The sequence below is a fragment of the Exophiala mesophila genome (assembly GCF_000836275.1).
Source record: "Exophiala mesophila strain CBS 40295 unplaced genomic scaffold supercont1.1, whole genome shotgun sequence".
NCBI lineage: Eukaryota > Fungi > Ascomycota > Eurotiomycetes > Chaetothyriales > Herpotrichiellaceae > Exophiala > Exophiala mesophila.
The window spans coordinates 4,458,324-4,479,160 of NW_015622504.1; the positions used below are offsets into that span (position 1 = coordinate 4,458,324).

Consider the following 20,837-nt stretch of genomic DNA (forward strand, 5'->3'; position numbering starts at 1 on the left):
GCCGTTTTAGCGACATGTAATACTAAACTGTGTCTTTACAAAGGTTCTGATCAATGCCAAGACCTTCTCCGCGTGCCTGCCTGCATAAGGTAGTGTCTCCATGACTGCCGTCTAAACTTTTCTCAATCAAGACGTGCCTCCACTTTGTGAACATCCTCATACATTCTTCTCAACCTTGAACGCTCTTCTCTGCGTCCTCTAGCAGATTCACTTACTAGTACATCTACCCTCTCACAGATTCATCGCTCATCCTCACACCATGGCCGAAGGCATCGACAGAGATGCGGAAGGTACGGACCCCGCAAATTCTAATGATTCTCACTAACACGAGTCGCAGGCCGCATGGAGTTCACTACCTCTAAAGAAGTCACAGTGGCGCCAACGTTTGAGGACATGCATCTCAAAGAAAACCTCCTTCGCGGTATCTATGCCTACGGATACGAGTCCCCTTCGGCAGTTCAGTCTCGCGCCATCGTTCAAATTTGTAGAGGAAGTGACACCATTGCCCAAGCGCAGTCAGGTACCGGCAAGACTGCAACATTTTCCATCAGTATTCTCCAGGTCATTGAGACATCAGTGAGGGAGACACAAGGTATTCTTTGCCCTTCTGGCCTTTTGACCCCGTCTAATTTGTTCCGCAGCACTCGTCCTCTCTCCTACCCGCGAACTTGCCACCCAAATCCAAAGCGTCATCATGGCCCTGGGTGACTACATGAACGTTCAATGTCATGCCTGTATCGGTGGTACAAACGTCGGCGAGGATATCCGCAAACTCGATTATGGTCAGCATGTCGTGTCAGGTACTCCCGGTCGAGTGGCCGACATGATTCGCCGTCGAAACCTGCGCACACGTCATATCAAGATGCTTGTCCTCGACGAGGCCGATGAGCTCCTGAATCGCGGTTTTCGAGAACAGATCTACGATGTTTACCGATACCTTCCACCCGCGACGCAAGTGGTGGTCGTATCTGCGACTCTGCCATACGACGTTCTGGACATGACGACTAAATTCATGACCGACCCTGTCCGCATTCTCGTCAAGCGAGACGAACTGACCCTCGAAGGGCTCAAACAATATTTCATCGCTGTGGAGAAGGAAGACTGGAAATTTGACACTCTCTGTGATCTTTACGACACTCTGACGATCACACAGGCGGTCATCTTCTGTAACACTCGGCGCAAGGTGGATTGGCTGACGGATAAGATGCGTGAAGCCAATTTCACTGTCAGCAGCATGCACGGAGAAATGCCTCAGAAAGAGCGAGACAGCATTATGTCGGACTTCCGACAGGGTAACAGCAGAGTGTTGATCAGCACCGACGTTTGGGCTCGAGGCATTGATGTTCAACAAGTCAGTCTGGTCATCAACTATGATCTTCCCTCGAATCGAGAGAACTACATCCACCGAATCGGTCGCAGCGGGCGATTCGGCCGCAAAGGTGTCGCTATCAATTTCGTCACAAGTGAGGATGTCAGGATTCTCCGCGACATCGAACTCTATTACTCTACTCAGATCGATGAAATGCCCATGAACGTCGCGGACCTTCTGACCTAGACGCATTTGGTGGCAATGACCCCAGTGGTTCATTTCTATTCTAAATGGCACATGTCGGATTGTGCGCAGCAGACCACCACTTACACCCAATCTGCGAAGCCTGGGCCAGACTCCAATCTCGACTGGGTTTTGAATTCCTCACTTCAATTTGCAAATTGTTAGGACACTAGAGAAACGCAGCTTCGGGCGGCGTCAAAGCAATTTGCCATAGTGCAAAGTCGACGCCGATGCAGAGAGAGACTGAACACCCCTTCGCTGCTCACAGGAAATGCCCAATGTAGGCACAGGTGCAGCAGCTTAAACGTCTGCAATGTTGGAAGTTGGACGAGCAACACGACAACTGCATGGTCTCACAGAAAAAGCATTTTAGGGCTTTGGAGATTGTTTCATGGATGGAAATGGGCTGAAATAGTCAAGGTCAGTTGAGATGAAGCTGAGAAATGCAGTGAGAAAAGTGCTGACACACTGCATGGTTCAGAATGCAATTATCATAATCATTATGATTCCCAAACTAGGTCAAGTTGCTCTTATGCTTTGATCCCATCCCTCACGCGGTGACGTCGAATTTAGCAAAGTAATCCCTCTTGGCGGCCTCGAACTCGTTGATTATGGTTTCTCTCCTTTTTTCACTCCTGACCTGGATGTCGAGTGCATATGGTTTTGCGCAGACTAAAAAGCCCTCGCTGTAGCCAGTGGTGGGGTCAACATCTGGGACAACGTCTTGATCCTGGTCGTCTTTGCCGGGCTTGAAGTCAAAGGCCCAAAGCAGTTTTGAGATGGCCAGGAACAGATTGCGCTCCGCCAGATGAATGCCGGGACACAGCCGACGTCCCGCACCATAACCATAATGATCTCGGTCGTCAGGGTTGACACTCTGAGCCAGCTCCGAGGCCAATGCGGTGACGCCTTTGTAGTGATCTGGGTCGAAAGTATCGGGGTCGGGGAAGCGGACGGGGTCATGATGGATGCCCCACGCGTTGAGGAAGACGACACTCCCTTTTGGGATCTTGTGGCCGTCGATCCAGTCATCTGAAACAAGGGGTTGTTAGTGATATTGTCTGGGTCCTCCAATCTTCATCGTCAGACTCACCTTCATCTGCTGCGTGCGGGAATGCCAATGGTACAACGGGACGCCAACGCATGGCCTCTTTGACGGTTGCTGCCACGTAGGGTAGTTTGTCATAGTCTGCCCAGACGGGGGAGCGGTCTTCCCCAACGACAGAGTCGATCTCGCGCTGGGCCTTCCGCATGACTTCAGGCCACTTGACAAAGGCCTGAACAGCAGATAAAATGATACTGGAACTTGTGTCACTGGCTCCCTCCATCATGGTGCCACCGAGGAAATACAACTGGTGCTTGTTCAGCTCCAGCTTGTCTCGTTGGTCCAAGACTCGATCCATAAAGGAGAATCGAGGGCCGACTTTTTCGCGGCGTCGCTCCAGACCCTCGAGCATGTCGCAGTATAGGCCGTTCATGGCATCGCCGACGTGTGTCGCACGCGACCTCCAGTTTCCAAACAACTTCTCGGGGATCCAGTGCAAAAAGGGGAAGATGTCAACAGGAGGCGTGTTCCCAGGCTCCATAACGACAGACCAGTCTTCCATCAAATGATACAACCTCTTCATATGCGGCGTGTCGATAGAAGGAGACCTCACTCCCCAGATCGTGCCACAGGCAATGCTATTGGTGAACCGCTTAGGATGCCACATATGATTCTCAGGGTCAGTGAGATAGTCATAAAGCAATTGAGAGCCCTCAGCCTGCTGCAACGGCAAATGATCTTTCATGACAATAGACTCCATGAAATGCTGGTGGATGACTTTCCGATATCGTTGCCATGTCTTGCCGTAGTGTGCGATCAGCACGTGGTCACCACCAGTGATGAGGTTATGTGACACATAGCTGTGTGGTCGATTACTGTAAATGCTGGATTTCTTGTCTAGTAGTTGTTTGATCAGTTTTCGGTCCGTCAAGACAATGCCGGTCCCAGTGCCTAGCTTCAAGGAGAAAATCCCGCCGTAGGTTTTGGACCATTCGGTGAATCTGGGAGTCCGTCAGTTGATTCTCGAGAGGCGTCTGGAAGAGAGAGGTGAAGAGAAGGAGAGGTTGAGATTTGGATTTCCTTACTTGAGATATGATCCTTTGGTTGGAATCTGGTGTAGATTGCCTATGATAGGAGCGGTGGGAGGACCTGATTGGAAGGAGAGCATCGTTAGTCTTGGTCTTGCTCGAGAAGATAGTGGGAATTAAATGGGATGGACTGGTACATACCAGGAGGAAGACCCTTTTCACGCCGCCCGATGAATAGGACAGCATAGATGATGAGAGCCACCACAGAAGCACCGACGACTGGGAGGAGTGTTCCAAGTGCCATGGTTGCAGTCACCAAGATATATGAGAGCTGGAGTGGGAGTGGAATTGGAAGTTGAAATAGAATTGGAATTAGGGACGACTACGTCAGAGAAGGAGCAATGAGATTGAGAAGAGGAAGGAGCGAAGGGGTAGAACATGAATCATTATATCATTCGATTGATCGAGGAGTTTGAAATATGAAGTACTACAGCAGGAATCTAGGTATCTATTAAATGTTCCATCTCGGTACAATCTTACTTAATAAACGACCATTTTCTACTGTCTGCCTTACCTACCTACCTTCTTTCGACGGGTTAATTCCCAATTGACCAGTGATATCTCGTCCAAGCCGGATTATCCAGCCACGCCAATCCCAGACATGTACAACTCGGGGGAGGACAACCGAAGAAGGTGGGCCGTCTGGCCCTAAGCCTGAGGGGATGAACTGATGGATCTGGGGGATTGGTGGGGAGAGGGGAAGAATGGCATCGAGATGCTGTACTTGTGCTTCAACTACTGTATGTACGAGTTCTTAGTAATTTCAACCCCACATTCTTGGAAGACGTACATAGGACCTATGTAAATGCAGCATCTCTTCAGGCCCTGGAGTGACGATCTTTGGGGGGAAATTCCGTCGTGTCTAGAGAAAGGAAAGTATTTCCTGTATTATGAGAGTATAGGCGGGGGTCTCTAGACCTAGGATTGGTTACTTCTGTACACACCTACTGTACATCGTTGTTTGCTGTGGATAATAGGTATGGAAGTGATGGACAGTAGCAGTTGGTGCTTGAAGTGGAGAAGTGGGGGAAACTGGGGATGGGGCCCTCGGGCTGGGGGAGGTTAAGGGGGGTTTGTCCTTTTGGCCACCGAGTAATCAGCCCGAGGGAGTGCCACTGAGCAGACATCTCGTTCTTGACGTTTGTGTCATCCACCTAACAAGGTAGTATCTACTTGGATGCATCTTGTACAACAATCCATTGGACTGTAGTAGTATCAACTGCCTGTCTTCCTATCAAAGGAGACTGATCCGCCTACTCTCGCTCGGCTCCACAAGCCCGGAAGTCCCACCGGCAGCCACCCGTGGTTAGCCTGACACTCGCCCATGGAAAAGACCCCAGAGGGACCAATTTCCATTCCGGAAAAGACGGGGATTGGTTATTCGGAACGTCTCTGTCCGAAGAAGCCCAAAAGAACTGCAGTGATGATAGCCAGAGGAAACGAAGCCCTTGAGCCAGTGCGACATACATGTATTGTCATGCATCAGGCTGCGAGAGGTCTATCCAGGTCAGCTGACTTCCCATCGAACTGAGGATGGCTTGGCATCGTCTCCTCGATAGATGTTGTCCAACTTTCCAGCAAATATGATATATGGTCAACAACACAAAGATGTTCAATGGAAAGGGAAATTTGTTATTCTTCAAACGACCCTCGTCTAGATTTCAAATATTATCCGATCTTCACCTGGAAGTGGGAGACCAATACCTCACCTACCATATTCCCGTGCAAGCCCCTTTTCTCATCCTTGCAGGTGATATTGGTCGACTTCAAGACTATGACAAATACCTTTCGTTCATCGCCACACAATGTGCCCAGTTCGACGCCGTCTATCTAGTCCTTGGAAATCACGAATTCTACGGAATCTCTCGAACTGAAGGCCTAGCTCATGCCCAAAGGCTAGAGAAGGACGCAAAGACCCTTGGAAGGCTGAAAGTCCTTTATCGGACAAGGCTGGACATTGACCCTTCTCTCAGTATCCTTGGATGCACATTACAGTCGAATATCAGACCAGAAAACCGGGCGGTTGTTGAGTCAAGAGTCAAAGACTTTCAAAGAATACCAAACTGGACGGTCGATCTGCATAACGAGGAACATCAAAGAGATTTAGACTGGCTGCGGGCAGAGATTGACTCAATCAGTTCCGAATCAGAATTGAGTAGCAAAGCGAAGCACATCCTCGTCATTTCCCATCATGCGCCAATCAAAAATGGGAGCAGTCACCCGAAGAATGAGAGAAGCCCTTGGGGAGATGCCTTCGCCACAGACTTACTCGGAGTTTACAAGGAATTGAGCAAAGTGCAGTGCTGGGTCTTTGGACATACACACTACACAACCCAATGGCGAGAATATGGTGTAAATCTCGTCAGCAATCAGAGGGGTCATGTGCTTGGTCCTGGTCAGAATGGACAAAATGTCGAAGGGTCAAATACGAGAGATCGATGGAGGGTTTTGGGATCTAGATTCAAGCAAAAAGAAGAGCATTGCTTTGACCCACGAAAATGTATAACCATTAGAATGTAGTATCTCTTGGTCTATGATCGATGTGACTTTCGAACCCTTCCCGGTCTTGCCCTATCAAGCCATCGTCACCAACAGCTCCTCAGCCTTGGGGGTGGTCGCTTCCCAGGCTCTATGGTCCAGATGATGAACCAGGATAGGGTGAATCCGGCAGTTGCTTCTCAAATCATTCTGACTGCGTCTATTCTTTAGATATATGCTCTCCTCTCTCTGAGAGTCTTTCAGTCTCGCATGACGCCCCCCAATAATCTTCCCAGAACACCACGAACACGGCTTTGATCTCCCTTTTGAAGGGTGGTGAGAACTGTGGCCACGCTGGCAGCAAACACGATCTGTTCACGTCCTCGATGACGCTTGTCATACACACGCGGAAGGACGGTGGCTAATGCACGTGGGGCCACAAAGAATGCGATTTCTTGCCGCCGGCTTGGATTCTCGAGTAATATAGACCAGCCACAGGCGAGACAGCCGGCTAAGACACAGAGTCCCGAATCCCACATCTGGGGGGTGATTGTCTTGGAGGAAAACAACTTCGGCCCCAGTCTTGTCCGCGCAAGACAGACACAGTAGTAGAAAAGAGAGACAAAGGCCGCAAGAAATGAAGATGATTGGGAAGCCGCCCTGCTAGCATCGACAATCGTTTGTGGACTGAGTTTTCGAATTCGTGTGATGAGTTGAAGTGGGAAATACAATTCAAATGCAAGTCTCCAACTCCGCCAGAATCTCGACAAGGCGTGCAACTCGCAGCTCTTCCCTATGCCAGAATGGTACAGCTCGCAGGGAATTGGGATGGTTTTTGCTGGGTCGCCCCACTCTTCTGGGAGACCAAGGTCTTTGCACATGCCTTGAAGGAGTGGCGCTTGGCCTGTATCCTGGCCGTAGACAAAGTCACCTTGGCGGACGAGTCTCAATGCTTGAATGAGCCGTGAATCGATCTCGGCAATCTTGGATATCCAGTTATTGTAGGCTCTGGGCAAACGGTGAGGCGAATAGAACCACGACCACATGATTATTGAAGCGGATAGGGCGAAGATGGTTGGGTCGGCCAGCTTTCGTGCAGCATTTGCCATCCGAGGTGCCCTTTGTTCGGGGTGCCATGATTTAGCTCGTGTCCTGGTCCAAGCTGTTATGGCGGCGATGTCGAGAGCACGAGAAAAGACAAAGAGAGTAAAGTCCATGGTTTTGCCAGCGTAATGGGGATGGTAGTCTGGTGGGGGCAGATGATGTTGATTAGGGGGGTGAAACTGGTTGGAGGTGACTGTGGCGGCGGACCGCGATTGAGCTCTCTTTCGAACCCAGACCTCGTCACGGTTGAGGAGGCTGAAGGCGAGCCATGATGAGAGAAAGGAGCAGATGAAAGTCAGCTTTGAGGAAATAGCAGGGGTATATCGCTGGCTGCTCGAGTTACCAGTGGTCTTGAGCAGCCATTGAAGGATGGTGTGGATCAGTCGTGGGAGAGCAGTAGCACCCCCTATGATGATGGCGGCAGCCGTAGGGAACCTATTGAGCTGAGTCGACGTCCTGAGGATAGTATATAGTAGACGTAGTTTGTCGAGGGTGGAGAGGTCCGAACGGCGAATCACGCGAAGGAAGCCAAACAATCGAGGGCTGGTAACACTGATATATCCAAGGGCATATGCTCGCAAAATTGGCTTCAGAGAAGTGGGAAATCTCTTTGAATCTGCCATCGCGAGAAGTCGAACGCTCTGGGCCTGATACTGGATATCATATGAAACGAGTAATCGACGTCGCGTGTCATCATTCATCGATGGAAGTTGACAGCAACATGGGATGTCGTAGTCACATGTTGCCAAGACTACCTCGGCAATACCAATGGGGCTTGGGGAGGATGGGGGAAGCGGGTTAGGGCTCGGCAGGCCTAAAACCAGATACTGTGGTACTTTCTTGTAGGTATCGTAATCCCCTGTCCACCCCAGATTTCATAGTTTACGGGTCAAGCTACCACCCACTAAGCCTAAATGCTTGAGGAAGAGAAGCAGCAAAAATAATGGAGGACAGTATTCTGTGAGCGTTGGCCTATATTTGTTACTGTACGTAAATCTATTGATGCCTAATAGATAGTACCTTTTAGCTAGAAGTTAGAACAGAGACATCCTCGTACCTGAATCCCATGTGTGATTCCCCTTCGCTTTGACCATCAAAGTTCCAGATGGTTGCACATCTCTGACATCGAAAGCAATTTCTTCCGTTGCACTCGAGTCTTCAATTCTCTTCTCATCCATCAAGATCACCACAAATGCCATCTCCTATACCGACCCCTCTTAAATCTTCCACCGTCGCGTACCTGCATTGTGCAACCGGATTCAACGGCGACGGCTGAGATGGATCCTCCGATTGCTGTCATCGTCTGAAAAACTCCACAAATCGTTCTCATGCTAAGTCTTTGGTGTCCCAACCAGTGTCGATCTCATCCACTGAGGGCATCATTTCACATTTCATGTTACTGTCGCACCCACTGTCATGTCAAGTCTTCATGCTCAGCCGTTTGCTTATTCCTCCTCTCTCCACTGCACTTGCCTTGACTATTACATATCCTGCTCCTTCTCAAATTCCTTGTAATGCCCACATCCATCGCTCTTTCCAAGACTTTCATTTCTAGTCTTTCCTTCTTTCAGTCACTCAAAAGCCCAGCTTCATCTTCAGCTTTTCTTGTGCAGCTTTCAGCTTCCAGGTTGATGCTTGTTGGTCTCAACTGCATCTCTATCACTCGTTGACTCTCCATCCCCACTGCCAGCATCCGTCATGACCCTATATCCATACTTCCTTCTCTTCACCCTCGTCTTTGTCCTTGATTTAGCCCTAGGCTCCCCGTTGCTTTCTCGCCATGATTACGCCGTCAAAGAGACTCACAACCCTCCTGCAACATGGACTGTCGTCGGTGAACCCGACCCCATGCATCTTCTGAAGCTTAAGATCGGCCTTGTCCCTCGCAACTTCCACCTATTGAAGCAGCATCTTGACCAGAGTAGGTTCTCACCTCTGTTCAGCTGCTCCTTCTAACTCCCACAGTCTCCGATCCCCACCACCAGCGATATGGACAACATCTGTCTCAGCAACAAGTCCACAATTTCATGAAACCTAGCGACGACTCTTCTGCACTGGTACAAGCCTGGCTGCTTGAGAATGATATCGACCCTGCCAAGGCACAATTCAGCTCAGCTCGAGACTGGATCTCCCTGACCATCCCCGTCCACCAAGCTGAATCCCTTCTCGATACCAAATATCATGTCTACCAGCATCGTGATGGTGACAAGCTCCTTCGAACTACTAGCTGGTCGCTGCCACTCTCCTTGCATCCCCATGTGTCCACCGTTCAGCCCACCACGGCCTTCCTCCGAACCAAGAAGCATGCCGCGGTCACTCCGACCATGGACGTTAACATTGATCTTGTAGCCCTTGCGGCCGCCGCCAACATGACCGAACTCAACCGAGCCTGCAATTTCAGAAGCATGACTCCCACTTGTCTACGTCTTCTTTACAACGTGGCCCCTTATGTACCAAAGCTGCCCAACCAAAATCTCGTCGGTTTCACCAACTATCTCGAGGAAGTCTGGAATGGCACCGATCTCGAGACATATATGCAGACCTTTCGTCCCGATATCTGGCCACAGAGAACTGAGCTTCGTCAGGTGGGCATAAACCAGGGACCCTTCGCCGGCGGAGATCATCCTACTGGCATCGAGGCGAGCCTTGACATCCAGATTATTGCCGGTATCACATCCCCCACTACCATCGTGTCCTATTCCACCGGTGGGAGACCAATCCAGTTCATCCCCGATCTGCACACTCCCACAAACACCAACGAACCCTACCTAGAGTGGGTCCATCACGTTCTTGAACAAGACCCCAGCATCAGACCCAGTGTCATCTCGACTTCGTATGGCGACACTGAGCAATCTGTGCCTCGATCCTACGCCGAAGCTGTCTGTGACCAATTTACCGCTCTCACCGCTCAAGGAGTCAGCCTCATCTTTCCCTCTGGAGACTTTGGCGTGGGTGCTAATGGCACCTGCATCTCCAACGATGGCCAGAATGTCGAACGTTTTACACCACTCTTCCCGGCATCCTGTCCCTACGTCACTACTGTCGGCGGCACCCAGAGTTACCCAGAGGTTGTTGCCGCCGATCCAAGAACCGACTATGTATCCGGAGCAGGTTTCAGCGACTACTTTGCCCGTCCAACTTGGCAAGACGAAGTTGTTGAAACCTACGTCCGAGGCTTGGGCAATGAACATGAGGGTCTCTATAATGCATCCGGTAGAGCCTATCCTGACATCTCAGCCTACGGCATCTACTTCACCATTTGGGTTGATGGCTCCGTCATGAGTGTTGGAGGTACCAGTGCGTCCGCCCCGACAATCGCCTCCATCTTCTCCCTTGTCAACGATGCGTTGGTATCAAGCGGGAGGCCGACCATGGGCTTTCTCAATCCATGGCTGTACTCGCAGGGGTACAAGGCCTTCACCGATGTCGTCAACGGCACCACCACTGGCTGTGATAGTTCCGGCTTTCGTGCTGGCACCGGCTGGGATGCCGCTAGTGGATTCGGCACGCCGGATTTTGGCAAGATCTTGAAGATTCTAGACCTGTGAGAGTCCTGATCGCAGCACAGTCAGCCAACATTATGTTTGCACCCCTGGCACGAATACGAAAATGACCATAAAAGCATCATGAAAGAGTCCCAAGATTGGGCTCCCATTTTCAGCATCAGCGACAATTAATGAGGAATTGTACCACCAGCAATGACGATGGCGCTGCATAAGACCATGTAATGGCTGACAGTACTGAATTGCATCAACGCCAGAAGGGCGTTAATAGCTTGGATTGGCGTTTTGCGGAGTCAATGAATGGTTGTCTGTAGGTAGCTTAAGTACCTAAAGTAGTCAGGGAGACTCTTGTTCAGAGCTGATTTCGAGGGATTGAGGGACCACGCTCAATGATAACAAGATCTTAACACTTCTCCTACCGTTGCACCAACGGCCAATTCAGTGCTTGAGGAGTGATTGGGCTCGCAGCTGCTGCCAAAGTCATTGAATCGTGATCCTCGCCTAATTACATTGTGAAGAGTCCTGGGAGTAGTGGTTGACATGAATCCATGCGGGGTGCATCATGCTGCCCTAGATATGATATAGCCTTCCACAGAATACGTCCATCGTGTCTTTCCCATCTCAATCACTCAATCAACTCAACTCCTCCACGACTACCAGCGTCACTGATCCCTATCTAGTCGTGCCACTAGTCCAGCAACCTCAATCCCCGTCGTGTCCGAACCTCGTCCAGCCCTGTCACGCTCCAGTAGTTTCCAAACCAAGTCTCTCCCTTCGCCAGAGAGCGAGAATAGTCAGAATCAACATATGGCTCGTAAGTTTTATGCTTACATGCAGAGCTCTCTGCTATCACCTACCTATTCTTTGGCTCTCGTGTATTATGGGTTATGTGTTGCATCATTTCATCATCACAGTTTTAGTCCTGTGAAATATATATATCTACTAATCATACATTTATCTGAGAGGATAAGATACCTCATTTCCCGACGACCTACCAGTACCCAAGGATGATGGTCAATATGATCATTTGACCAGCGGCTTTCGCATCCCCACCGATATTTCATTGCCGGTGGCCAGGGATCCTTCCAACAAAGTCGTGCTTGCCAATCTTCCTGGCTTGACTATTCTCTTCATCTATCCTAGAACGGGTATGCTAGGTCCATTCCCATTCATTTGGATGAAGAGGCACTGACGATCGTTGTTCGACTTCCCTTTTAGGCGCACCGAATGAGAAGATTCCGGATTCGTGGAATGAAACACCCGGCGCTCGTGGCTGTACCCCGCAAGCCTGTTCCTTTCGAGACAATTTCTCCCAGTTACGCTCCTTGGGAGTAACTGCCGTCTATGGTATCTCGACTCAGTCTCCGGCATATCAGGCCGAGGTCCACGCCAGGCTTCGTCTGCCGTATGACTTGCTCAGTGACGAGGATTTGACCTTTCAACAAACCCTTCACTTGCCGACATTTGAATGGAATGACACAAAGGTCTTGAAGAGGTCGATGATTGCAGTCGAAGGTGGGCTGATCGTCAAATGGTGGTACCCGGTCTTTCCACCAGATCGAGGAGTGGACGATCTCGTTGAGTGGTTGAAGGGGAGATGATTCGTTAATTGATAATAGTCGGTGTCTGTTCATGCTGGTGCCATGCCTAGAGGGAGCGTGGTCAAGACTCCGTTGTCGTCATATCTTGCCTTGAAGAAGGTATAGCTCAGGGTGATTGTGTCGATCTTGGCCATTGCTGGGTCCTTGACGAATTCTGGGTCGATAAAGAAGAATACAGGCATGTCCACGGTCTCGCCTGCGTTCAGCCTCTGCTCTTCAAAGCAGAAGCATTGGATCTTGCTAAAATATGGGGCGACCTGGCCTGGGGTCACCGAGTATGTGGCAATGCCAATGATGTCCTTGTCACTCTTGTTTGTAGCTGTGAAAAAGGCCAACGCCGTCTCGCCAGGAAGTACCCGGACTTCCCGTTGTTGAGGCGTGAACTTCCAATCCAAAACGTCTGACACAGACCCGTGAAATGTAATGCGTAGGCGGCGGTGATCTTCCACCGGCTTGAGACGTACTGTCGGGTCGCCGCCCGAGTCGTGAGCTTTCACAGGTTGACCTCCCCAGCCTGTTTGTTGGCAGATCTGTGTTGACCATTAGCATAGGTATATATATTTCCACGACAGACAGCTCGAACCATTTTATAAAGAGGCACAGAAGCATATGAAACCGCAACGACTCCAATTCCCAGACTGAGGCCATAGAACCTATGCATTTTGTGTTAGCAACTATCTTCTCTGAATCTTCCTTCGTCTCTTGACGACATACAAAGCTGTCTGGTTCTTTATTCTTGCATGTTCTCGAGCGGCTTGCCATTGCTGCGACGGTCCGTGTTGTTGAGGGTGTCTAGCTGATTGAAAAAAAGTCCGCAACTGCGGCCTTTGGCGTAGTGAGTGGGGAGCATTATGTCGACAGGTTTTGAGGCATTGTGGGAGGTGTGCAGCTGGAGTAGCTCCTGACCGGAGAGAGGAGTATATTGGGATCATAACGAGGGATCTGTCCTATAACTTGGTTTTAAGAGACGTCGTTGTAGAAATGAGCATGAAGCTGTGGTTTGAGAAATTGTGATTTCCTCAGGTGACAACAATTATTATTATTACTGATGGTTTGATATTCGGCCGCTGCTTTAACGAGAGGAGATGCCTATCCAATGTCAAACCTCCATTTTATGTCCAGTAGTGGTTGCCAGTTGCTCAGCACAATTCTCTCGACAATGAGCTCTTGTTACCTCTTAATGGGTAGATGTTCGCATCCTCTCACCTGCTTTGATCATGTACTCCATCCTCTGCGACTCTTCCATGGACTTCAGCGTGATAGTTCAAGTATACCTCCATAATGACTACACTAAACCCATGCATGTTTCTCCAACCACAGAACATTCCCCCAATATCAGTGACGTCAAAGGCAAAAGTGTTGAACGGTAGGGATGAAGACGCATACATCACAACTTTGACCTTTCCCACCTAAAGACCCATATATATTCACATGGTCTGGGCGAGAAAACCAAATATAATGACCCTTAGCCTTCTTCATTAGATGGACTTGTTTCACGCCATCTCCCAAACTATAGACAACGTCCTCACCTGTGACTGGTACGACTCTTTTCAAAAGTTGAATCCATCCGGTGGCGAGTCAAGTTCAAGACGCCAGAGTGACAGTGCTATTTCCTCTGCAGTTTCAGGTGGTTTCAATCAGAGCATTAAGCACAGAGCAGCCAGCATGTCCAGCAACAAGGAGAAATTGATGGATACTGAGCCCGGTGGGGAGACTACTCAGTAAGTCAAGTCGACTGTCTCGTCCTTAAAACTTGATGTCATACGTGTTCGTTGAATCACTAACAATGTGGTCGAACAAAAGATACGAGTCCATCAAGACCGTGACCAATCCCTCGGACAAGGATCAAGGGCAATTAGGTTGTAAGTAGATGACATTTATTCTTCCAGCCCTAGAACATCTCTCAAAATGCTCCTTTTTGCATCTGTTCCTAATTTTCACCCTACTGACTCTTGAATCACAGCCGGATCCAACAAATCGGAAGGTGCTGCCACGTCATCTCAAGATGGCCAACGCACTGCCGATAATATCAGATACGGCCAGAATATCTCCGAGTCAGGCATGGGCGGTAAAACCACCACTTCAACAGGCACTGCCAACCAGGACGGTGGTTATGGGGGAACAGCAGACCAACCCAGCGACCAGAAGAATACACGCAGAGAGCAAGGGTATGGTCCTGGTTCCGGGATCGGTGCTTAAGGTCTTGCCAGTTTAGCTTTAAAGTCCAGCCACAGCGCCTGCAACACTGCTGTAATCGAAGTCCACCATAGTTATAATGCCAGATTCAAGTCTTGTTGTACATCAAGGCGAAATAGCTGCCTCTGTCTTTGTCGAGTCCATCTCCCGTGAAACTGATCGTGGAGCCGTGCTGGAACCGGATGGCCCAACAATGTCAGAAACTTCACCTAATTTGTCCTTGGGTACAACAGGTCTCCTGGCCTCCTTCAAGCTCTGCAGAGTGACTCCATTTCCGAGTTTCGTGATCCCAACCACTGGCGGATCTCCTTTCTTGACAAACTCCCACAATCCAGGCAGTTTGTCGCCAGCAAGCCTGAAAGCATCTCGAGCTACTTGCTCGTGGATCTGCCCCTTGAGCTCAAACACGATTCGGCTCACCGGAATTCTTGCTGCCCAGTAGTCGAATTTACCCTTTCCCTTACCCATACGCACTTCACTTCCTTTGGTGTAAACACCAATGTTGGCACTCACACGAGTGTACAGTCTGAAATGTTCTCCTCGAAGCCGCCGGCGGATCGTTTCCTCGCCGATTCGAAGCTGTTTGGCAGATACACGACGATCATGATCTTTCATTCGAAGTCCGTAATCGCCCCACACAACAGTCGTGCCGCGCGTGCTGCCACCTGTGGGCATCCTCGGCCGGCCAACCATGGACTTGGACTTTTCAGCTCGCACTGGTTGCAGCCAATTCTGCCGAGAAGGCTGGGTTGAGAACGCCCGCATTTTGATACATTGTGAGGATCGCACAGTCGCGTCTCGCTGCGTCGAGAGGATAGAGCTCGTTGGAATGAGGATGGAGGGTTTGCGAAAGACGGTGGTTGATCGCAGATAGCGCAGGCAGGCCACTTTTGTCATGATTAGCAATATATTCGCAAGTTTATAAAGAAGCCAACATACCTGAAGGGCCCATCGCAGGGCCGGTCATTGCGCCGAGACCAAAAGCTAGGTTGGTCAAATTTGGCTGTGTTTATTCAAGTTGAAACATTGGACTGGTGAACTGAGAGAAATCGTGGAAACATTGAAGCTTGGAAAGAATCACGTGATATTAATATACTTGGCACGATCCACCCATGTTCGTCTTCAGCACCAACAAATGGAAACTATGCGCGAGAACGAGAGACTTCTCTTCGCCGAGTGGCAATCCCTCAAGCGCCATCTGGGACTAGAAAGAAGAAGCGCCATCAGCTAATGAGATGGGAATGAAAAGGGCGACGGCGTTGGGAGTATTGAATACTGTGAAAGCGGCAAGGAGGGATGGTCGTCAATACACCAATCATTTAGGTAACCACCAGTAGGCTGGGGGCTCCTTACTTGGCTAGTGGAAGGATCTCTCTAGGGAGGATGTACAGGGCGGCATAATCCTCGTCCCGAAGCGGGGTGAAGTGCCAGCAGATTTTAGTTGGCCTTGGCGGGCAGGTTCCAGTCGCGTCACTGTTAAAGTGCAGGCGCGTCATGAAGTCTGGTAGGGCGTTTGTCCCATCGAGATCTGGTGCTCACATCGCACGGATTCAAACCACCATCCCTCGGTCGGACGACAGGCCACTTCCTTACCGTTCCCAGGCCTCAGCGTTGTGATGCGCTACTCGGTGTCTTCTTCTTGATACTTTTATTCCAGATCGACAGAAGATGCCTTCCGATATAAGGAGTTTCTTCGGAGGCGGCGCTGCCGCGAAGTCCGCCCCCAAACCGGCAGATACAAAGAAAGACGTCGTATGATAGTACACGCTCTTCAAAAGTCTACATCGACTAACAATTATCCAGAAAGCTCCCAAGAACGAAAAATCTCGAGGCCGCCCACGCAAGATTGTCTCCGACGATGACGATGATGAAGTTGTCGAGGTGAATCCCAACAAATCTTCCACACCCAAGATCAAGAAGACAACGAGGGAACCAGTCGAGGAAGAAACCACAAGCTCAGCCTATTTTGCCTCTTCTAAAGCCAAGCCCACAAACACAAAGGCAACCCCTACTAGGTCAAAGTCTACAAATGTGAGCAACGGCATCAACAAAACCCCTACCAAACAACCAAATGGCAGCACACCATCGACCGGACGACGTTCTGCTAGGAAGACTGGCCGCAAGAACTACGCTGAAGAAGATGATAGAGATACCCGGATTCTTGAAGAAGATAAAGAAGGTCATGATGATATTTTCAATGATATGAAGAGTCGAAAGGTTGATGATGACTACGAAGAAGGTTCCGATGAGGAAGAGATCCAGCCTCCAAAACGAGCGACACAAAACACTAACGGAAAATCAAAGAAGCATCTTGCCGATGAGGACGAGGATGACCTTGATGTCGCTGAAATTGCTACACATAACAACCGCAAAAGTCATGCGGCCGCAACTACACCTTCTAGTCGAAAACGCAAATCAAAGGAGCTTGAAGCTGATGACGATTTTCTTGACGACGATGATGATGTTCCAAAGAAAAAGATCCGAAATGCCCCAGCTCAAACCTCGAGGAAACCTCGAACCCCTGCTAAGAAGGAAGATAAACCAGAAAGCGAAAACATACAGAACATCCTTGACAATATCCCTACAGTGCGAGCACCGACACCACCGCCCAGAGAGGAGGGTGCCAAGACCTGGAAGTTTGGAGGAGGAAACGCCAATGTAGCCCCTCCGGCCCAGGGAACTGCACAAATCCCAGTTGGTGCTCCCAATTGTCTAGCAGGCCTGAACTTTGTCTTCACTGGTGTCTTAAACACGCTTGGTCGGGAAGAGGGCCAAAATCTGGTCAAACAATATGGCGGTAAAGTTACTGGTGCCCCTTCCAAGAAGACCAGCTACGTTGTCCTTGGAGCAGATGCTGGTCCCAAAAAGTTGGAGACGATCAAAAACCTCGGTATCAAAACCATTGACGAGACGGGCCTCTTCGCAATCATCAGTAGAATGCCTGCAAACGGAGGTGATGGCAAGGCAGCCGAGGCCTATGCTGAAAAGCAGGCCAAAGAAGAGGCCAAAATTCGCGAACAGGCAGAAGAAATGGCAGCACGAGAGCGACAAAAGCAGAAAGAAGCTGAAAAGGCCGCGCAGGCTGCGGCTGCTAGAAATGGCGCCCCAGCGTCAGCCAAACCAAAGCCCAAGGGTGATGACCGACTCTGGGTCGACAAGTATGCACCAGACTCCATGAGCAGCGTTTGCGGAAACAAAAACATGGTGGAGGGACTACAGGCATGGCTTCGGGCCTGGCCGAAGAGCGCCAAGTCTGGCTTTCGAATGGCCGGTGCTACTGGCAAGGGCATCTTTCGTGCAGCTATGCTTCATGGACCTCCTGGAGTGGGTAAGACGACTGCCGCTCATCTCGTCGCCAAACTTGAAGGTTACGATGTTGTCGAGAGCAATGCTAGTGAGACTAGGAACAAGAAACTACTGGAGACTGGCCTGCGAGGTGTGTTGGACACGACCTCACTGTTGGGCTATTTCGCCGGTGACGGCAAGAAGATTGACCCGTCCAAGCGGAAGTTGCTTCTGGTCATGGACGAAGTTGATGGCATGTCTGCCGGCGACAGAGGCGGCGTTGGAGCGCTTGCAGCGGTGGCAAAGAAGACACACGTTCCCATCATCATGATTTGCAACGATCGACGACTTCCAAAGATGAAGCCCTTTGACGGCTGTGTTGCGGATTTCCCATTCCGACGACCCACCACTGACATGATTCGAGGACGGATTGCTACAATCTGCTATCGTGAAGGCTTCAAGTTGCCTATGCCTGTCATTAACGCCTTGATCGAGGGTTGCAACGGGGACATTCGTCAGATCATCAACATGGTGTCGACAATCAAGCTGGACAAAAAAGACAAGGAGCTCGATTTTGACGATACCAAAGCCATGTCGAAAGCATGGGAGAAACACGTGATACTAAAGCCCTGGGACATCGTCAGCAAGATATTACGACCACAGATGTTTGCTGGAAGTTCTTCTGCATCTCTCAATGACAAGACTGAGTTGTATTTCAACGATCACGAGTTCAGCTATCTTATGCTGCAGGAGAACTACTTGAAAACGCAGCCGAGTTTGGCAAATGGCTACTCTGGAAAAGAGCGAGAAATGAAATTGTTGGAACTGTTTGACAATGCCGCATCCAGCATCAGCGATGGTGATCTGGTTGATCGAATGATCCACGGTTCTCAACAACAATGGAGCTTGATGCCGACGCATGCCATCTTCAGCTTTGTTCGACCAGCCAGTTATATTTATGGAAATTTCAACACTCAGGTGGGATTTACTAGCTGGCTCGGAAACAACAGCAAGCTTGGTAAGTGGAGCAGGGGTATGAATATTGGTGGATTCGACTGACCATGTTTCTCTAGGTAAACTCTCTCGGCTCGTAAAAGAGATCCAAGGACATATGCGACTTCGTGCGTCCGCCGATCGGCATGAAGTACGCCAGCAATATCTACCAGCCATCTGGAACAAAACGGTGAACATACTTCAAAACGAGGGCAAAGACTCTGCCCAGGACGTCATCGACTTTATGGATTCATACTACCTGACCCGAGATGACTACGATGCTGTCTTGGAACTCGGCGTTGGACGTATGAATCAAGAGGCGGTAAAAATAGATACAGCGACTAAGGCGGCATTTACTCGACTATACAACTCGCAGAGTCATCCGATGCCATTTGTCAAGGCTGGCACCACACTAGGATCCTCGAAAGGCGCCGCACCCAAGCGAGACAAACCGGATTTGGAAGAAGCAGTAGACGAATCAGAGGCAGAAGAGGTTGTGGACGAGGCTGTGGAAGACTCGGGCGACGAAATCGATCTCAAAAAGGACAAGTACATCAAGGCACCTAAAAAGAAGCCCGCCCCTAAGGGCAAAGGTCAGGGCAAGGACAAGAGGAAAAAGGGCGATGAAATTGATATGGACGAGGACGCTGAAGAGAGTGAGGATCAACCGAAGAAGAAAAAGGTTGCTGGCGGAGGAACCAAGGGTGGTCGAAAAGGTAAGGGACGAGGCTAAGAGGGTGCAGGACCAACGAGGGAGACAGTTGCTCCTGATGTGGTGCTGTGGTTCGTTCAAGCCCGGCAAGCCAATATCGAGCTGGATCATGAAATGGCCGAGAGATGAAAGCAGGCCAATGCTGGAATACTCTGGGTCGAGCTCAGTCATGCCCATAGTAGCGAAGAGAAGCTGGGTGACAAAAAGCGTAAGATAGATAGTCCTTGCCTGCTGAATGGAGGCACTCGACAACAAAATATATTGATACAAAAAGCAGACGAACTGCAGCAGCAATGTCATATTGAAACTCGGGAGAAGGAAGTAAGATCAGTCTCAGTAGGGGGTTTACGAGGGTGTCTACAAAAGGCTCATCCTCACTAAAGTAGTGATGAGTCCTCCAGGTACATAGCAAGAATTTGTGACGGCGACCCTTGCACTGGTGGTATGGCTGTGGCGTCGTCATTTCGTGGCCTGGAGCCTGAAAAGAGGGCTTTTGTGCGTGAACAAATCCAAAAAGAGTACCGTCTCCGCAAATTGCTAGGTTTCGAAACCGTATTGAAGGAATGTTGCAGTAGAAGGCCTGACATCACATCGACTAGTGTCGCTCTAGAAAGGTCTGGTCGGTGTCGAAGTCTAGATTGATATGGTGACAAGCGATTTGTCGACAAACCGAATTCGGGAAAGAGCCAAGACGAGGTAAATCTACGCCCAGCGCACCGCCGATCGGGACAAGGATGATGCTGTCCTGTGTTCAACCCCGGCTCACGCGAGCCAGTGTAGCCCCTGTGGGTCAAGACACTCGGAATAAGGACAAAAGACAGTGTGTATGGAATCGTATAAGCTATGGAAGATATTGTAAAGACTAAGCTAGGGAGAGAGATGGTGCGGAGTGAGATCCTTGCAGGGGAGGGAGCCAAAAAAGGAGGGGTTCCTTCCTTGGCTCCACACCAGGCACCGGGCCGTACCTGTTCCCGACGAACTCAATGTCCGAGTTCAGACAGCATCAAGAATTTGACTTTGATGAACCTCATCCCTCGAAGTTTCCCACAGCGTCGTCGTTTGCCCAGTAACACCTTCAGTAACATCTTAAGCTTAGGGGCCACCGATCCCGAGCTCGATATTCAGAGAATCGAGGCCGAGCGGGCCCCTTTACTCGAAATTTATTGTCAATGGATCCTGGAGAATCCCTCTTTCAAAGAACGGCGCGACGGCACAACAAACCGAACGTTCACATAAGGACAAGAGGTGCCTGCATTTTTCATTTTCGACCAGTGGGAAGA

The 20,837-nt window shown here is 49.9% G+C and overlaps 9 protein-coding genes across 10 annotated transcripts; 6 read left to right on the plus strand and 3 right to left on the minus strand.

The window, feature by feature from the left end:
- The first annotated feature begins 132 nt into the window (after positions 1-132).
- Positions 133-3,309, plus strand: PV10_01423 (ATP-dependent RNA helicase fal1). The gene is made up of 4 exons (XM_016365634.1): positions 133-290; positions 338-592; positions 642-1,972; positions 2,034-3,309. The coding sequence occupies exons 1-3, from the start codon at positions 260-262 to the stop codon at positions 1,553-1,555; spliced, it is 1,200 nt and encodes a 399-aa protein (XP_016229283.1). The 5' UTR covers positions 133-259; the 3' UTR covers positions 1,556-1,972; positions 2,034-3,309.
- On the minus strand, positions 2,103-3,929 carry PV10_01424 (uncharacterized protein; the record flags this gene model as incomplete). The annotated part of the gene is made up of 4 exons (XM_016365635.1): positions 2,103-2,584; positions 2,646-3,598; positions 3,683-3,746; positions 3,827-3,929. 4 exons carry the CDS (start codon positions 3,927-3,929, stop codon positions 2,103-2,105), a joined length of 1,602 nt encoding a protein of 533 aa, XP_016229284.1.
- Positions 3,930-5,293: 1,364 nt separating this feature from the next.
- Positions 5,294-6,205, plus strand: PV10_01425 (uncharacterized protein; the record flags this gene model as incomplete). The annotated part of the gene is made up of 1 exon (XM_016365636.1): positions 5,294-6,205. One exon carries the CDS (start codon positions 5,294-5,296, stop codon positions 6,203-6,205), a length of 912 nt encoding a protein of 303 aa, XP_016229285.1.
- A 2,542-nt stretch (positions 6,206-8,747) lies between these two features.
- Positions 8,748-11,225, plus strand: PV10_01426 (uncharacterized protein). The gene is made up of 2 exons (XM_016365637.1): positions 8,748-9,188; positions 9,233-11,225. Exons 1-2 carry the CDS (start codon positions 8,966-8,968, stop codon positions 10,813-10,815), a joined length of 1,806 nt encoding a protein of 601 aa, XP_016229286.1. The 5' UTR covers positions 8,748-8,965; the 3' UTR covers positions 10,816-11,225.
- A 352-nt stretch (positions 11,226-11,577) lies between these two features.
- PV10_01427 (uncharacterized protein) lies at positions 11,578-12,371 on the plus strand (the record flags this gene model as incomplete). The annotated part of the gene is made up of 3 exons (XM_016365638.1): positions 11,578-11,584; positions 11,742-11,918; positions 11,989-12,371. 3 exons carry the CDS (start codon positions 11,578-11,580, stop codon positions 12,369-12,371), a joined length of 567 nt encoding a protein of 188 aa, XP_016229287.1.
- PV10_01428 lies at positions 11,615-13,365 on the minus strand. Of its 2 annotated transcripts, XM_016365639.1 has the most exons (3): positions 13,086-13,365; positions 12,955-13,024; positions 11,615-12,901 (listed from the first exon to the last, which is right to left on the minus strand). In XM_016365639.1, the coding sequence occupies exons 1-3, from the start codon at positions 13,301-13,303 to the stop codon at positions 12,401-12,403; spliced, it is 789 nt and encodes a 262-aa protein (XP_016229288.1). In that variant the 5' UTR covers positions 13,304-13,365; the 3' UTR covers positions 11,615-12,400. The 2 variants fall into 2 exon arrangements, with proteins under 2 accessions (XP_016229288.1, XP_016229289.1); XM_016365640.1 differs by having other exon boundaries at positions 12,955-13,365.
- A 225-nt stretch (positions 13,366-13,590) lies between these two features.
- Positions 13,591-14,660, plus strand: PV10_01429 (uncharacterized protein). The gene is made up of 3 exons (XM_016365641.1): positions 13,591-14,092; positions 14,175-14,233; positions 14,335-14,660. The coding sequence occupies exons 1-3, from the start codon at positions 13,854-13,856 to the stop codon at positions 14,568-14,570; spliced, it is 534 nt and encodes a 177-aa protein (XP_016229290.1). The 5' UTR covers positions 13,591-13,853; the 3' UTR covers positions 14,571-14,660.
- Positions 14,059-15,585, minus strand: PV10_01430 (ribosomal protein L16). Its single transcript, XM_016365642.1, has 2 exons — positions 15,507-15,585; positions 14,059-15,454 (listed from the first exon to the last, which is right to left on the minus strand). The coding sequence occupies exons 1-2, from the start codon at positions 15,532-15,534 to the stop codon at positions 14,673-14,675; spliced, it is 810 nt and encodes a 269-aa protein (XP_016229291.1). The 5' UTR covers positions 15,535-15,585; the 3' UTR covers positions 14,059-14,672.
- Positions 15,586-16,235: 650 nt separating this feature from the next.
- Positions 16,236-19,800, plus strand: PV10_01431 (uncharacterized protein; the record flags this gene model as incomplete). The annotated part of the gene is made up of 3 exons (XM_016365643.1): positions 16,236-16,319; positions 16,371-18,870; positions 18,926-19,800. 3 exons carry the CDS (start codon positions 16,236-16,238, stop codon positions 19,576-19,578), a joined length of 3,237 nt encoding a protein of 1,078 aa, XP_016229292.1. The 3' UTR covers positions 19,579-19,800.
- Between the last annotated feature and the right edge of the window lie 1,037 nt (positions 19,801-20,837).